Source organism: Calidris pugnax, unplaced genomic scaffold, assembly GCF_001431845.1.
Source record: "Calidris pugnax isolate Ruff unplaced genomic scaffold, ASM143184v1 scaffold25, whole genome shotgun sequence".
Classification (NCBI taxonomy): Eukaryota; Metazoa; Chordata; class Aves; order Charadriiformes; family Scolopacidae; genus Calidris; species Calidris pugnax.
Window position 1 is genome coordinate 5,217,272 of NW_015090805.1, and position 18,479 is coordinate 5,235,750.

At 40.1% G+C, this 18,479-nt stretch overlaps 1 protein-coding gene across 1 annotated transcript; it reads right to left on the reverse strand.

The window, feature by feature from the left end:
- Positions 1–4,966: 4,966 nt before the first annotated feature.
- Positions 4,967–16,773, reverse strand: ETS2 (v-ets avian erythroblastosis virus E26 oncogene homolog 2). The gene is made up of 9 exons (XM_014938256.1): positions 16,609–16,773; positions 13,456–13,576; positions 11,376–11,495; positions 10,735–10,935; positions 9,848–9,931; positions 8,832–9,074; positions 8,421–8,684; positions 7,600–7,718; positions 4,967–6,633 (listed from the first exon to the last, which is right to left on the reverse strand). Exons 1-9 carry the CDS (start codon positions 16,678–16,680, stop codon positions 6,418–6,420), a joined length of 1,440 nt encoding a protein of 479 aa, XP_014793742.1. The 5' UTR covers positions 16,681–16,773; the 3' UTR covers positions 4,967–6,417.
- Positions 16,774–18,479: the final 1,706 nt, after the last annotated feature.

Consider the following 18,479-nt stretch of genomic DNA (forward strand, 5'->3'; position numbering starts at 1 on the left):
GGGCAGGGCATGAGACAGGGGGTTTTGGGACCCGGCCCTGGCTTCAGCAAGAGATGTGGGTTCTTGGCATTTCCCAGAGGCTGGCACTCGAGATAGGGAAAAAAATCGAACAAACAGGTCTGTTCAAAGGCATGTAGGAGGAATTATATTTCTTTTGGAATAACTCCTCTTCCTCCGCAGGGCAAAAAGTACCTTATAAGAGAACGAAAACTCCCTGTGAATGGGAGGAAGCTAAATGGAAGAACTGCATCTGCTAGGTTGCTCTTTGCCTTCTGTCAGGGAAAAAAGGAAAAAAAAAAAAAAGAAAGTAAAGAAAAAAGAGAAGAAGATTGATTCAAGATTCATCAGGCCAAAGAGAGGCAGCACAAGTGGGAACAGGCCTCTTTAGCCTAATAATCAGGCAGCCAGCTGAAGGAGAGGGGGAATTCTGGTCTCTGCACCTAAGATTGAGTTTTAACCTGCAACCATTTAATAGAAAACACTTTCCTCCTTTTCTGCACTTCACTCAGAGGGCGAAGGTGGGAGATGGGCACTGGAAACCTTCCTGTGGCAGAGCGATCCCACCCCAGACCTCCCCGTGCAGGCGAGTGAGTTGTACATGAAGCTAGGTGGGAACTGTCTCTCCACCACCAACCACCACCATGCTTCAGAGGGTAAGCTCAACTCCTGGGTATGGCCACCAGCTCCCAGAGGGTTTACTGGTTTTAGCCCCTGTGTGTCTTGCCTTTGTGTGTGTGCGCTGGGCTGGGGTTAGGAGAGTGGGGTTATCCAGCCCTGATACACAGTGGTGGTGGCCTTGGAGGGAGTCACCACTCCGTGTGATGGCACTCTCCATTTCCAAACCACACGCTTGCACCTCAGCTTGCCCACCTCCCTCTGGGCTCTGGATTTCCCTCTGCAGCCCGAGCACTGAAGGTTAAGTAATGTATACTCGAACTTCTTTTATTTCGTGATTCTGCTCACAGTGAAAAAAAAAAAAGTAAACAAAGAGGTTTTGGATATGCAGGCTTCAGAGAAATTGTATCAGGACTTCTGCATTTGCTCTCTCATTTTAGGTCATGATGAAGAAAATCATGACAGACCTTCTATATAGGAGTTTGGGCTATTTTGCTAGCTGTCTAGAGAGCATGTGGGAAAAATATCTTCCAAAGAATGTGGAATATGCAGAGATTTCATTATACTTTTTACTCATTATATTTGGTTAAGCTCACAGTTTTCCTCATTGTAAGAGAGGCAGAGGCAGAAGGAAGAAAAATGGCGAGATATGATGCTCGTTCCTAAACCACAATATTATCTTAAAACCCTCCTATTCATAAACAAGACTTATCACTTGAAAATCTCAATTTGCACAGAGCAAATTATGCCGTCACTGGCCAACCTATTTTATTTATTTTTAGTAACTTCCTGTATTGTGTGGTTCCAGACTACACATCACATGGCACACATTGCAAATGAGATACTAGCTATCTCTCTCAAAGATCATGCACCCTGGGCTGACTTTTTCATTCTTCTTGCTTACAGGGATGCCTTTTATTCCCTCTTTAGTGTTTTGAGTGTTCACATGTCTAGCATATGAAGCACTGCTGCAGTCACATGGCTGTGTGAACACAGGCGGTTCAACCAGTGCTCCGCTTCACACAGAGAAACATGAGACACAAGATAAACTGCGATGACTGAGATCTGGCACTTTACTACGGCAAAATTTGGACCATCATTGGAGAGGGCATCAAAAAGGATTTCCACTAGTGCTGTGAACATGTAAATTGGTTTTTAATTCTTCCTTCCTTTTCAATTCCAGGAGGCTTTTTTTAGCAAAAATCCAAGATGTTCCAGTGTCTGATTGACATTTATAGACTACCATAGTTTCAGAGTGCTTACTGAACCCTCTTGAGGACCAGATGCCATGTTTCCACATTGTACAAGCTACTGCTGCTCTTGTTCATTGCCAGATGTGGTCCTGCATCACAAGAGGCCCACAACCTACTCGTGGAGAGGCAAAGCCCAAATGAGATTCAGGAGTAGACCACCTTGGTGTTGCTAATTGCATACACAAGGGTAAACGAATGAGTTTTATACTAGCATAGCAGCAGTCCTGTCAGAGAGGCTCAGTCTTGAAGTATTTTACCTTGGGCCACCCAGAAACCTATGGAAGAGTTGGGAACTGAAAACAGAAGAAGGGCTGAATCCTGCAGCATCCCTCTTGGTCCTTAGCATAAAACCAGCCACCTTGGCTCTGACCAGGGCCAGAAATCTCGGAGGACAGTGAAACTTCCAAGATTGCAGATGATACTAGGTAGCTTGAGTAGTCAAATGCCACAGTGTGGGTGAGGAACTCCAGGAGGACCTCACAACATGGTGCAAGTTGACAAAAAGGTGGCAGATGAGCATCAGTGTCGGTTAATTTAAAGTAATACACCCAAGGAAAAATAACCCAAACAGGGTGTATGTGATACTAAACTTGGAAACAGTAGTTACCAGGAAATGGATCTCAGAGTCATCATTGACAGCTCTCTGAAATCATCAGCTGAATGTGTACTGACTGCCAAAAAGCCCCAAAACTGTAAGGTACCATGAGGAAGAGTACAGAGTAGAGAGCTTTGTTTTGTTGCTGAGCAAAACGTAGGTGTACCCTTATCTTGGGCCCTTTGACCCTGGGTGAGGTGCTGGTCTCCAATGCTTGAGGCAGTAGGCAGTGGCCAAGGAGCCTCCTTATAGGCTGGACAAAGCAAGAATTCTTTAAGTCAGTAATAAAAGAAATGGGCAGGGTGTCCCCTTCAACAGCAGAACACTGTGGAGGGTGCTGGGGTATCACATGGGGAATGGATGAGCAGAGAGTGGCCAGGTTTACTCAATCCTCCTCCCACTGGTGGAGATATACTACTGGGATAAGTGATCTATCACCTGCCCCATTGCTCATGTTCCTAACTCTACCTGACGGTGGCTGACAGCTAAGAACACAGGTGAGTGCAAGAATAGGGTGCAGCAGACAGATGGTTCCCAGAACAGCCTCCTGGACATTGATCGTTTGTGGCTCACAGCTTTCTGAACCCAGAGGTGTCATTTTTCCTAAGATGGGATTCTACTTTTTTTTTTTTAATTAAAAAAAAAAAAAAAGAGCAAAGAAGCTTTTGGAGTCAAACTTTGTTATTAGAGGTGACATGCCAACCATGGGTAAGGGCCAACTGTAAGACTTTATTTTGACTGCTGTCTCATGAGGAAAGCTGGCAGCTGGAAGGGCAAAGAAGCTTTTGGAGTCAAACTTTGTTATTAGAGGTGACATGCCAACCATGGGTAAGGGCCAACTGTAAGACTTTATTTTGACTGCTGTCTCATGAGGAAAGCTGGCAGCTGGAAGGACAGGGAGGCACGTCCTGAAGAAGGTGAAGAATTTATCCAGGCTGCTTTCAACAGCCTCTTTGACGTTGGGTGGCTGAGAAAACAGAGTGATGTTTTCTGTGTGTGCTGCAACAACACATCCTTTAATAATTGTCTTCTGGGTCACATTGGCTTACAGTTTGGACTGCTGTGTTGACCTGATTTAGTGTAAGATACCAGGTTTTTCTTCTGGAAGACGCACTAGCGTGGGTTGTGTATTGAGATGCTCCATTGCTTCTGTTATCATGAATTTTTTTTTTTTCTACTGAGGAAGGAAAACAAACAACTTCCCTTTAGTCTACAAGCTGAAGCTAACACTGACCATGCACACAAGAGACAACTAAATGAAGAAATAGTTTTGTGTTCAGGGAAAAAAAATTGAAAATGAAACTTGTACAGATTGAGAAGATTATTAGGGCTTTGCAGCCAAGGCATGAGAAAGACACTCAGGGAAAAAAATACATTAATTGTGATAGGCCATACATTATTTCCTGCAAAATAAAGTATTTCTACTCGTTAGGATCATAGCTAAAATGCAAGTTATTTAAGTTGGTAAAATGTTGCAACACCTTTTTAGGAGTGCTACCCAAAGCACAGGAAAGGTGGTTGATTTAAGTTATGTTTTTTTCCTTTCTGCCAAATTCTGCCTCAGCTCAGGGGATCACAGCTCTCTTTACACCCTTACATCCTCTTCATCATTAGTGTGACACCAGCCTGTGGGACAGCACCCACCGAGATGCACCTCGGCCTGCAGCAGTGGCTGTTGTGAAGGGAGGAAGGATGTGGGAGGCATCTGTTCCTTCACAGAGATGATGAAAAGTAAAGCTGAAGGACAGCATCTGTAAATATTCAGGAAGACCAGGGCCATCCTGCAAGATCCATGCTTATGCTTTCAGCTCCATCCATTTAGAACGGCACAGCCTCAAAAAAATCCATCCTTTTTCCCCTGATTTTTTGCTATGCTGCCAAACCAGGCTGAATAAAAGTAATATCAAGATGGGGCTGCACTTTAGTAAAAAGAAAGATGAGAAGCCTAGAAGACACCTTTTTTTTTTTTTCCTTTTAAACAACATCTACATTTTCTACTTTTAAAATACATCCTTAAGAGTGAATGTTTCTGTATTTCCTGCTTCGCTGTAAAGCAGAGGGATGGAGATGACTGTGAGGTAGTTAGGATAGTAGGCTTCCTTTGTACAGGATAGGACCAGGAACAGTTTAAGTATAAATAGTCTTAACCTGCCTCTGTTCTTCCATATATTTACCCATCAGTTTACACACCAATCCGCAACATAGTGCAGAACGGGTAATTTTCTTCTCAGGGGCAGAGCACAAAGGCATTAACTTGAATTTATATCTAAATACAGGGTGATTACATGCACGTAGCTTGGTTCAAGATCACCAGCCTATGCACTCTTGCAGTATTTTCTCTACCTGTAAGTCTGGCTGGTTTGGGTTTCTGTTTGGTTTTTTTTTTTTTAATCCTGCAGAGTGTTTAAGGTGGTGGTGGAAGGATGGACAAGGGTTGAATCAACAAGTAAACAAGAAAGAAGTCCTCTGAAACTTCAAATTAAAAAGCACACAGGCTACTGTCTTGTTCAAGAGGTTTTAATAAAGACTCATTTTTAAACCTCTCACACTGTACAACACATTTAAATGTACATCAAGCTCAGATAAAAAATAAAGCTTTCTTACAAAGTACATTTTTCCAGTGAATTTTTTTCTTTTTTCTTTTTTTTTTTTTTTTCAGTAAAAATAGCTGCTACATAAATCCCTCCTGATCTTTGAAAAGGAGTCACAGTTATTTCCAAAAATAGAATTCATATTTTAATCATACAGGATAAACTGCAGGAAGAAGAGACAAGTCAACTGAAAAAATAAGGCTTGTATATAAATTGTTTTTTAAAAGGACATGCATAGAGTTTGAAAAACATATGCCATTTATAAAGGAAAAAAAGGTCATTTTATCCATATTAATATTTTCATTTTCAGTTACAGAAGAAACCACAAACAGGCCCTTTATGTCCCAGAATATAACATTAGTTTCTTGTAAAAATGCCAAAATGCACAAAGAATTGCCAGCTTCAATCTTGGCAAAATACTGAGCCAACCCTCCCTCCCCACCCCCCTATTTCATATCATAAGCATACCATATGCATGCATACTGAGCACTTATGTTGTCTCTCAGGCCAATTAAATATTTGCAGAAGGTTGTATATCTTAGACAAACATGAAAAAAATTGGTAAGTTTACATTCATCCTATTTCAAAACACACATACAATTAGTTTAATTTACACTATACAGCATCTGTTAAATAGGAACATTACAAAGTTTCAAAAAGAATCACAGAATATATACAAACTGAATATTGAAATGGTATGATTTTCCTTCCCTTCTTTAAAGGGTGGTTTTTTTTTTGTTAATGGTTGCTACATCTGGTTTTGGACACAGAGTGTTTATGTACCTATGCAGCACATTTCTGGAGTAGTAATAATAATAATAAAACGTGCTTTTGAACAAGACTAATATCGATTCTCCTTACTGCTCGTTTAAAATAAATTAGGGTTTTTTTTAATTTTTAAATAAATGGCATGATACAAGATGTGAGCAAGGACGATGGTATTATTTTAAAATATCTGAGCAATAGTTCTGCTGCATCACTGGTTTCTCATCCAACCTTTGGTTTTTAAAGCCAACCCATGATTACATGGCAGTGTAAGTAGCCAAAAACCGCTTTACACGGCAGTACAGGTAGTCGAAATGCTTAACCCGAGAGCATCTCCATGTCTTCATGACAGAGCGAGGGTCCGTGCTGACCTCCCCGCCGCTCAAGCGCCTGACATGGCAACACCCGAAGCCACTGATGAAATAAGGCCACTTCCTTCCAGCCTCTCCCTGGCTTACAAAAAAGAAAATACCCGGTGGAGGTCCTTATTTCCCAACAGTCGCACCCGTCTGAACAACCAGAAGAACTGACGGCAGACGGTTCCCCAGACACAGTCCCGAGGCGTCATCTTGGCCCCCGCAGCGCCGCGTCGCCGGCCTCAGTCCTCCGTGTCGGGCTGCACCCCCAGCATGGCGTGCAGCTCCTCCGCCGTGTACCCCAGCAGGTTCTGCAGGTCGCAGACGAAGCGATACACGTAGCGTTTCCCCGAGGTCTTGTGGATGATGTTCTTGTCGTAATAGTAGCGTAGGCCTCGGCTGAGCTTCTCATAGTTCATTTTTGGCTTGTTTTTCCTCCTTCCCCACCTCCGTGCCACCTGTCAGTCCAGAAAGAAAGCAAAATGCAAAGGGTTTATTCAAGACGTGTTCTTCCAGTCAGTGGCTCAGAAACACAGTTATTAAACCCCTTTCTTAGAGCATTTTATTTGCTTTGGATGTCTCAAACTCAGGTAAGAGACAAGCTGGTGACCGACCCCACAACTGAACATGCTCCCAAACAATTACTGGCAGCAGGAGAAAGCGGCTGATAGCAAATACCAGTGAAAAGGACACCTATTTGTAGTGGACAGGCCAAAACATGTTTAAGGAGATCAAGTTTATGGAGAAAATATAGTCTTCTCTCTCAAGAAGACACCATTTAAGCCTTAATTTGCTGTTCAGCAGTATGGAACAGCTCTTTAAGTTGAAGTTGAATGATATTAACTTCCTTGAGTTAATGATTTCCCCCCCACCCCTTTTTGATATTTTTTTTTTTTTAAAGGCTTCAGTGGACTTTATATCATGTCTTTTAATACAATAACTTTCCTACTAATAACAGGATAAGAAAATGAATGAAAATGCATTCTATTTATTTTTAATGACTCAAGCTGTTAAGTTCCCAAAGCGTTTCAAAAGCAACACTACCAAATTTGCAGTGTATCCAAGAGATGGGCAATATGTGGAGTACATTTTCCCCATGTCCTCCTGCAGTTCTAGGCATTGGTGATTCAACTACACTCAGTAAGCTAATCTACAGTATTTGACTGTCAAGAGAACTAACTTGGTACACTACCTTTAAGTTTCAAGCTATACAACATGTTCTCCCAACCACAAGCAAATGCTGATACCCTGGGTGGGAGGAGAAGGGGGAACATCCCACAGCAATCCTGACTGTACAATAAAGCACTTGCAGATGAAGAGATTTTATTTAAGTCTGACCATGTACATGCTTTATATCCAAGACTAGGCCCAGAAATGGCAGCCCAGACCCTAAATCTTATTGTTCATCACAATTAGCCACATACCTCATCTGGGTCAGCAAGTTTAAACTCCCATCCATCTCCAGTCCAACTAATGAATGACTGACAGGACTTGTCAGTCAGTAACTCCAGAAGGAATTGCCATAACTGTATAGGTCCACTGCCTGTTGAGAGAGAGGGGGTGGGGAGAAACCACAATTAATACTTTTGCAAGCTCTTGCCACAACCAATGTTTGTGATCACACTCGTATCACAGGACAGATCTCGCAATCACTCTGATTCACCTCTTTTTTTTTTTTAATATCGGAAAGAAACCTAGGTTTTTTTCTCTATAATACAAACCTGCTCATAAACATGTTAAAGTCAAAACAAGCCAGCTTTTTTCATGGAAACACAGGGTTTGACACAAGCTATGTCTTTCCCTTTCATATGCATCTCTCACCCCTCACTCCCACCTCCCATCAACTGCATTCAAAGCTCTTGAACCTGTCCTGCAGTCCCTGGCTTGGCAAATGTTCTAGTAGAAAAAATTATTTCGGCAAGGATTACAGCAAGGTGGTCTTAACAGGCAAGCCAACACCTGCGAAAACTCACAAGTGTGGACGATTTTTCTCCAAGTTTCCCTCTTTTTCAAAAAGCGTATTTGATTTTTACGATTTCTCATGTACCTGCCTGTTCTTACTTCAGATGGTCCCACAAGACCTTCTTTAGTAACATTTAAAATTGAAATTCTTCATGAGCAGTGGTCTCTGACTAAGTTGTAAGGCATACTTCATAGCTATAGAACTTTATCACCACAGTACACATTTATAGAGAATATTGATGTTACACAAGAAGAGGAGTGACGATTTTGCTTCACTACTTACCAGTAAAGCCAGCTAGAATTGCTGCTGGTATAACTGGTTTCCCTTGCTCTACAGGATCACTTCGTTCTTGAATATAGTCTTTGAAAGACATTGTAGGTTTGCTCAGACACAAGGACTGGCTACAGTCATCTTCAAAACTCTCATAGGATGGCACACGTTGTAAATCCACTAATGATGACTGGCTGTTCCAGGACTGTAGCATCGAATCTGAGCTTTCGTAACTTTCTGCACCACTGTCGCTAGATTCGTGTTCTCTAAGCTTGCCTTTTATAAGAAAAAAAAAATAAGAGAGAAAAGTGTTGTTTGTTTTTCTCTCCCGTAATCTACTTGTATATATAAATTACGCAAAAGAGGAAAAGACATACAAAATATGGCCTTGAACCCCTGGTTATCGGGCAGATAATGACTCACCAGAATTATCTATCAGCAAGTTTAGATTGCTTCTTGGGAAGTCTTGGTTTACTGCACAGTAGTTCACACCAACAGCATCTGCTTGTGTTTTAGGGAACAATGAAAACTCTTGCTCTGGATTGAGGAGATTTGGTCCTGTGGAAGTCTGACAGACATCACTCAGGAGACTGGGTTTGGGATAGCTGAGGGCTTTAGGGTATCCAGGCATTTGCATACCGTAGGAGTTCTGATCTACGTTAACAGCTGAAGAAAGAAATAAAAGAATGAATTAGATGTTTTTCTCTGCAGTCCCTTAGACTAATACACCTCCAGTACCTCATTACAGTTGTACCATGAAGTAATTTTCCCATGAAAATCTGACTAAGAAAGAGTGGTAGATGCTACAGACCCACTGGAAAGGCTACTGAAGTCAGTAAGAAGACCCCATCTAATGGTCTCCAAATGAGATGCTGTAAATCTTGCCCTATAACTTGCCAACCACAAATATGTCTACTGCTTGTTCTTCAAGGAAGCTCCAGGGCTACAGAAAAAGCTGGAGAAGCTTAGGTGGTTTTGAGTGAGGGCCTCACCATTAATTGGTGTAAAAAGGTTGAGCCGGAGATTTACTGTGGTAGAAATACACCATCAAACAATCTGAGGGAGCTAGCACTGTCCCCCATACACTTTAAAGAGCTCTGTTATGCTTCCATAGTCTTCAAAAAGCCCTAAACATGACTCCTGTTGCTTCCCAGCGATGCTAGTTTTTGACTTGGTTTCCTAGAGGTGGGAGTGGTCATTCTGCTCCACAGATGTACGCTTTGTCATACCAAGAGGAAATTTGATTTTCTCAAAAGATTTCTGATATGAATTAGATGACAACTAAACAATATGAGGAAAGGAGGTTGTAGCAATTGAAGTCCAGTGTTCTCCTCAAGCACAGTAACTACTCTGGTGCTTTTATTTTTATGTTTTTAAATTGGATATGTGACATGCTTAGAATAAACATTAAGGGATGTAAAATGTCTTAAAATACTTACTTAAGGAGTTATTGTTGACCCAGTGAGGAACTGAGGTGAGATGAGAGTTCTCCACATACTGATCCTGCGTCTTCTCTTGGCTGTCTGGAGACAGGAGGGAAAAAAAAAAATTTGGGTTTATAGTTTTAAAGCTTTTATACAGCCACAGTTTTGTGGCTGTATGCCACAAAAACCTTCTGACTAAGTATTTTGGAGTCATCATTAACATAAATTTTACTAACACACTACATTGCACTCTCCCTCTTGAAAACAGAAAACACCACCAAAAATTCCAACCAACTTCCAATAGGCTTGAAAATTTAGTTTTATATTAAAACTTAGAAACAATAATTGCAGTGTGTTTTAAGGTCCACATCCTTAATGCATGCAACTACTGAATGTTATACTCCAAAACCAGTGGAGCTCAGGGGGCACTGCATGTAGAGTTTTAGCAATACCATCAGTGTTCACCCAGGACATCTCTAGGCATCTTTGACTTCTTTACATTCATTCACTGAATTACCTCAAAACACTACATTAAAGGAATGAAACCAAAAGCTTGTCATAAGTGAACAAATTTTGTTCAAGTCTTGTCTTGGGTAATTTTTTTTTTTCAAATGGGGTATTACAGTAGCCTTATCCTAATCTCATTTATTTCAATGATTTTTCCAAATAAAACCTGACTGCAATAGATATTCAGCCTGAACATGGAATGATTTCTGCAGATATCTTTGCATACAAAGGATGTATTACTAGTTCTGATAATGCTTTTATTAATCAAGTTTTAGCATTCATTTTGAGTTTTCATATACAATAAAAGCTCTTCATAGTGGAACAAGTGTTGAAAGAGGCTCTTCAGAAACTGAAATGGGACTTAAAATAAAAGCTCTTTTTGGCTCTGTAACTACCTTTTATCATCTGTTCCAGGTGTTCCCACAGAATATCACCCACATAGTCAGGTGCCAGTTCCAGGAAACGCTCCTTGCCTAGGTTGCACAAGTCTTGACCGCTCATAAGAAACTGATGGAAGTTCACATTTGCCAAGCTGAACTCGTTGGTAGCCCATGAAAGCCACTGGCAAACTTGCTGTTCAGTCCACAGCCAAGGATCTGCAAGACAAAGCATCCAGTATTCAGAGACAATTCCTGACTTTGTCAAATAATCTTCATTAGAAGGCAGTGAATGAAGAAATGTGTTAATCTAAGTTACTAAGTTCCGAATGAATTCGGAATGACTTTATTCTTGAATTTAAAGAAAGAAAAAACAAAAAATAGTCCTCTATTTTCCTTCTGCATTCACTTGTAATCAGAGATGTCCTCAGCTTACTTGATTCTCTCTTATGCTGCCAAAGCATGAGCTCTCCATGCACCCATTTTTAATACCAGCAAGTCTGGCCTTTCCAAGTCAAGCTGTGCCAGATTCACATAGGATCCATTCTTGTATTTCCTACTGACATCATTCTTTCTCTTTTGAAAGAGCCGCTATTCAGCATCCTCCTTAGCATTAAAAAAAAAAAAAAAAAAAGAGCTTATAAATAGAAAACACTTACTATTTGGGATACCCAGCCGACACTGTTCCTTTGTGAAACCACTGAAAGTATCTTTCAAGGCCTGACTCATCACAGCCTTACTGCACGGGGTTAACAGAGGCAATTCACAGTTGTTCGACTCTACAAGAAAGAAAAGGGGTGGAGGGGAAAAAGAAGAGACATTAACTTTTAGGCCACTGAAAGGAGTGACAGGTTTTCCCTGCGTTATTTGAAAAATAAGAAACTAAGTGTTTTAAAAACAGAAACAAACAGTGGAGATCCATTTCCTGATCTATCAAGTCAAAGACACGAAAATCTCTGTGCTACTGGTTTGATAAAATTGCATCATGTTAAATTAATGCCTCACAGCTTTCCACAATATAGATCCTCATTTACTCTTAGTAGTGCCTTTGTTGCAGGAAAATTTTACTATTACTTACTTTTTTTTAAAAGGAAATATAAGACTGCTTATTCCTATTTTGTCATTGTGTAGTTTGATCTCAGATTTCCTTATAACTCTAGACAGTCTTCTGTTTTAGTTTGAGAGCTAAGTAACTGACCGTATATTTGTGAAGAACCAGCTTGCACTATTTAACACTGGTTTCCAATGGGCTGTATTTCAGCCCTTCCCGTGCATCTCAATCACCCAAGTACATGGTGTGATAGATTATTCTATTGTCTGAACCGAATAGGTGTGACTGGTAACAAGGTAGTACCCAGTGCCTAAATAATGCAACAAAATCCAAAATCAGCATCATCCTATGCCAATTAACAATCTGCATAGCTCATTTTTAAATTTGCAAGTAGACTCCATTTTAAGGACAAATTTGGCTGCCACGCAGCCCTTCTTATTGGGCAATTTTCACCAGAAGATGACTTGTTTTAATCTGAAAGACGAGCTTCTAAAGTGAAGAAAGCCAACCACACTCACTAGATGTTTCAGATTAGGAAACCCTTTACTGATATTTCGTTTGTGATTGATGTCATTAAGCTAGGGGTAATTTGAGGACAATGTAATGAACTGACTACTGCATCCCTGAACATTTGAGAGCCTCCGAGAACTCACACACAGGTTACATTTGAAGGAGTCTGGCTATGCTAGAGGCATGTAACGGTGGCAGGGCATATAGAGGTGATGAACTTGGCAGACTTCAAGTCAGCTCATGAAGCTGCAAGGCTCTTCTCATTTTCCTGGACTATCTACAGGCTCCACTTGACCTAGCAAGTGGAGCTCATTACCAGCCTGTGCTTAACTTCTGTTTTTACCACACCCATCCTCAATATCTGCTAGGACTTGCTTTGCTGACCAGAGCCGTGACTGATTAGAATCACATTAGAACAAAGGACTGGTGGCTTTTGAGGCTTTTGTCCTCTTCCTTATGGGGAGATAAAGGCAGTGCCAGGTAAAATAGCTACATTTTGGACAAAACTCCCTGTTTTGTCTGGGATTTCAGGCAAGGATTTGTAGACAACTTTTAGTAGGTACTGTCCTACATACACAAAACCCTCCAGGATCTGAAAACATCCCCACCCCTGGTTGATTTTTTCCTCTTTGTGTGTCTTGTTTTTGTTTTTTGGTTTTTTTTTGTGTTTGTTTTGTTTTTTGTTTGTTTGGGGGTTTTTTGGGGTTTTTTTTGTGTGGACTCAATGGTCTCAGAGGTCCCTTCCAAGCATGAAGATTCTGCGATTCTGTGATATTTTTCCAGGCAGGTGAAAGGGAACAAAGATTTTTGTGCTCCAGGGTTTAACATCAGAAAAGAGCTTGCAGAATACCTGCAACATCTCAATCATAATTAAAACGTAAGGTTAAATGCACATAATATTTTTTTTTTAATTTAAAAAATATAAACTCCTTAGGTCTGCTTTAATACCTACTGAGTCTTCTTCCATAGACTGTCAGTTTATTAGGCTACTGAATCCCAGTTCCCGCTCCTTTTCAGCACAGGGAACAGCAATTATCAGCAGAGCAACTCACACGGATAAAATCCAAGTATGGACTAATGGTCTGTGTACTAAAACAGTTCTTTTTAGGGAAATCCATGTAGCACTTCTAAGAGTATACTGCTTTCTGATTGGACTAAGCAACAAAGTAAAGAGTTACCATAAGAAGTAGAATCAAATCCTGTTGGCACTTCTTGAAGCGTTTGATCTTCATTTGGTGAGAAAAAATATCCAGCAAAGAGAGAGTTTGAACTATCAAAGGTATCAAATGCTGGTTGACGCTGCAAAACAACAGAATAAATAAAAAACAACGTGAGCATTTTGCTAGGGCACTGTCAACTTCATTGCTAGGAAGTGGCTGGGTTCGGTTTCCTAGATTTGGAGGTCATACACAACCACTATCTTGAACCAGCTAACTTGTGCCTTTGAAATATAAACACAATGATAGCATAGCTTTTTGTACAGGAATACAAAACAACTCACATTCAGACCACAGTGCTAGGTGGGTGGCATGTTCTGCAGGTTACAGTAAAGCCAAATAAGGATATTCTTTGTTTTCCTGTAATTGAGGCTTTTAACAATAGAGAATGCACGCGCATGTGTGTATGTGTATATTTATTTCCAGGTATATTTTAAAGAAATTCTTATTTCCTTTGACCTTTAAATTGACTACCCACTTGATGAATACTTGAGGGCAGAGGCAGGGTCAGCAAATTATGGAAAAACAACTGCCAGTGCAAAACCTACATTAGATTTATGCAGCCTTTTTTTTTTTTTAAAAAAAAAAAAAGGAAATATTTAATCTGAACCACATCACTTGAAGCTATACAGCCAGCTTTATGGGAGTTGAGGAAAGATGTTCCTCCTTGCCTGCTTTATACTTCTGAGTTACTGGATTTGCCAGCTACTACATTTTGCAGTCTTTCAAGTGCTCAGATGCTCAGTGAAACACTGCTAGTTTCATCTACAGAAAGGGATAATAAAAATGTTCCTGACAGAATTGGGTCCCTCTGTTATATTGGCAACATTCAATAAACATTGTTACATTTTGAAAACCTAAGGTCTTTCAAATTTGACTGGTGTCAATTGGGTATGCTAGAAATACTAGCACTATTCCTGGCCTCATTAGCCTGGGGGGGGGCAGAGGGAATGTTAACAGAGGAGGAAATAACTTTAAAAACAACTTATGCAACTTGTCTGTTAGTCACAAGGAACCGGTATCTGTAATATCTAGAGGCATGGATGGCTAAAAGTTGCCACTGAGATTTTTAAAAGCACCTGAGGCTAGAACATTGCTCTGGAGAAGCCACAGCATGTTCACGGCAGCTACTGCAGTTGAGGGAGCTGGGGACAAAGGCAACTTGCAAATGCTTATTTGTTTGAGGCATCCACTGGTCTGCCAGCTTATGCCAAGGTAAAAGATTTAGGTGAGGACAAGGCAAACATTTTTCAAGGCAGTATTCATGTGGAATGCAAAAGCAACCTGAACTATGTTTCTGGAATAGCAAATAAAGTGTTAATTTTTCCTTAAATTCCCTAACGTTCCTTTTTATGTCACCACTATGTTTCAAGTGGCTTGCAGTCTTTTTGCACCAGGTGCTTTTTATGTGCTGTGTCATCCCTCTTCCCAAATTACATTAACCCTAGTGAAAAAAAAAAAGCTAGGAATAATCATTTTTTAGTTGTATTTTATAAGAAACTGCAATGCATCCTGGTACATACGTTATGAAAGCATGCATTCCACAGAAGAAAAAGCTGATAAAGTAAACAATATCACGCCTCTAGGGGTTAGCTGGGTTCAGAAGTCTCCACTGAGCACTGGCCAGCAGAAAAAAATCATGTATGGTTGGTTCAGGTACCCACCACAACTAGAGGAAAGACCGAAAGCGAACCCACATAAAAGCTCACATCCAAATGAAACAAGTTAATAACAATTGCCAAATCTGCTAGAAAAAGATTCTTCATACATTACTAGATAAAAGCACTGACTCATCACTAGTACCTAAAAGAAAGGGCAAGTTCTTTCAACACCATCTGGAAACTCCTGCGTTTTGTGTAAATAGCTGACCCTTATCCTGAGTCACTGGAAAAAATGCTGTGGCATGTGAATGAGTAAAATCCGTACTGTGCTAGTTTCATATTTCAAAAAGGAGAAAATTAATGTTTAAGCAGGTTCTTGATTTAAGAGTAGTAAAAGGGGGAAACAAACAACGTAAAGTAAGTTCTGCTTGCCCTATCAGTTATGCAACATTTCATTTTCAACATACATAAGAGTAATTATTACAGAACAAAATAAGAAGAAATGTGAACAGCTACAAAATACCAGAATCCAGGTCTCAAATTTGACTTAATTGTATGACAACTGAACCTATAACCACCACTGTGTTAAAGAGCACACAGCTGATAAGTTGGGGGATCTCTTGTGGATTTCGTTGTTGTTGCGGGCAGGAGCAAAAGTGAAGCAGGACATAAAACATCAGAGAAGTTAGCATACCACTGTCTCACTAACTGATTCTTCAAAACACAGACATTCCTCAAAGTTAATGGGAGTAGAAAGTGTCTTCCTAACCTTTATTTAGTTTACATTAATCAATGCTGTGTAAAAAACTGATAATGGGGTTAAAAAGCAACTTGCTTGAATGGGGAGGAGGGAAGCCCTTAAAGACTGAGTCTTTATAGTCTGCTTCTCATTTGTCCTTGGTTTCCAAGTTCCTTTCACAACAAGATTTTATCCAAAAATAAAATATATTTAGTAACTACCTTCAGGTTCTTACAAAATATTGTATTTCCATTTCACATAGTTGCCTGTAGTAAGTGAATAACCTTCTTTTTTTCATACAGTTCTCCTGAATGCATCATAACCAGTCACATCAGAACAGCCCCCTGCCAGTCTCATCAAGTTAAAGATATAAGGATCAGCCCGTACTGTCTAACCTGTAACCTTGATTTAGCAAAAGTTCCACCAAGTCCAACAAATTGGAGCTCAGTTCTTGTCTACCTTTTATTTTCTAATTCTTAGGAATTGAATCCCCCCTATCTTGGGGGATGGAGGGAGGGAGACTCCTTGGGGGAGAGGGTTAGGGCTGTAAGATTTACATTTCAGTTCTGCTTTTCACATCTTTACTGAACTCAGTGGGAATACTCTAGAAGAAGATGATCAGAAGTTACAAGCAAGCAATTAAAACCTGAATATCTGTGTTCACCTTGGCATGGTTATACAATTGCTATGCTAGCATTAATAAGAACACAATAAATGCATTAGCTGGGAGATGCCCCAGTTGGGTTTAGAAGGTGACAGCTCAAGAGTACTCACCTTCAGCATTCCTCTGTACATGTTAGACACAGGAGCTACTTGATCCATGTTCCTGATCCCAAAATCACTCATCTGAAAAATGAGAGGGGTCACATGAAAAATGTTGCTACCGAGGAAGCAAGCGTGTTAACAGATGTACCTCACTGCTTCAGTGGAGGCTACAGAACAGCTCTCCCAATGAGACACAGGGAAAGCTTTCCTACTCATCGCTCACATCCTGACCACACAGGGCACAATTCCCATCTTGCTAAAGCAGCTTTTTAACTGGAAAACTTTTCACAGGCATCACTGGAGTTAAAGTTTTGTAGTAAGAGCAAACGAAGATGATTAGCTCCTGGTAACCAATGTGAGGGCTTTTAGTACCTCATGAAAAGCCTACAGAAGTCCTTTGTCCACCAAATATCTATCGCTTTGAGATATTTTTCAACTTTCACCCATCATCTTAACCGTTTAATTTGGTGTTATTTTTGTTTACTATATTCCTGCTCACATGCCATGATTCACTTTGGCTTTCAGACAGCCAAAGGAAGAGAAGGGACGCAGTGCCGACCGTAATACACCTTCATGTGGTAACATTCACCCCTTTCACCTTTTTATGAATAATCATTGAAGCCAATACCCAGTATTAGCAACCTGCTTCCTTCACTAGGCAAAGCATCTCCAAACCACGTTATCTCGTGTAAATATGGGATTAGCATATTTGTAAAGGTTTAGAGGGTCTAAGTTTAAATTGAAGAGGGAGCAAAATCAGGCAGCAAAATACCCTTTTAAAGGGTTGATAGTGGGACCATCATCAATATGTTCACGCTACAGAAGCCAAAGCTGTATCACGTTGCCTGTACTACTACTGTTTTGTGAGGTCTGTGTAACTTGTTCTTCTATGTATCACTTAAGGAAAAGAGTGATAAGATTCATATCCTTTTACTGACCTACGGGAAAGATCTAACATAAGGAATAAAGCCAGTTTTATGGCCATTGTTCAGGTTATCGTGATGCTGTAATTCAGGTGTCGGTGAACGATACCTTATCAGACTACACTGCAGCAAGTTGTCTCTCTACAATTTTCCTTCTCCTTTTTCACAGCATTGGCCTAAATTCTCTTGCTCCACAGAAACAGTCTGAATATGCGCATCAGTGTTTAAATAGTCACATAGGACTCTATTAATATTTCCATAAAACTGCGATCACTTATTAAAAGCAAGTTCTCTCATTAGCTATCAAAATGCAAATTTACACTCAAAGAAATGGCAAATTAGGGGCTTAGCAAAATAAGCCCAGCTTGTTACAATGACAACAAATTCAGAAGCTATCCAGATAAACAAAGAGGAAAATAAAAACATCCAACAGCCAAAGACAAGGAGCCCTTTCATCCTCTTATATAGTCAATCACTTAAAAATCAAGAGTCTTTAAACTGAAAGGTCTATTTCAACTTCATTGTTATTAGATGTATGGGGTTTATCAATGAAATAAAAAAAAGAAATATATTAAAAAAAAAGTAATCAACTTACACTTCATTAACGTTACCCAAAAGTGCAGTCTACTGACTGATGTTTTTTACCTCAAATAGCATATACAAATATTTGATCTAAATTACACATCTCATTGAGCAGCAAAGAATTTTACACAGCATGAGTCTCACTCAGCAAGCATCCTAATCTTTTCATTAAATTTGTCACAGTTTAAACAACTGTTTATCCTTGCAGTTGGTTGGGCTTTAAAAAAAAAAAGTATACAGCAATTTCTAACACCCTTTGTTTTGCCTTGGAAATCTGCTCTGGTATCTAGGGTTAACCAGCTGTAAGCCTTACCGATTGGAAAGCGTTTGTGAAAACATGATACATATTTGCAGCACGCTTAGGTCTGATCCCCC

Bases quoted from the DNA above. Each gene is read 5' to 3' on its own strand.
- ETS2 (XM_014938256.1), bottom strand. From the start codon at position 16,680: ATGAGTGATTTTGGGATCAGGAACATGGATCAAGTAGCTCCTGTGTCT. The intron at 11,496-13,455 runs GTAACTCTTTAC...TCTTTCTTGTAG, and splicing joins ATTTGATTCTACTTCTTATG to AGTCGAACAACTGTGAATTG. The intron at 9,932-10,734 runs GTAGTTACAGAG...TCCTGTCTCCAG, and splicing joins CCTGGAACAGATGATAAAAG to ACAGCCAAGAGAAGACGCAG.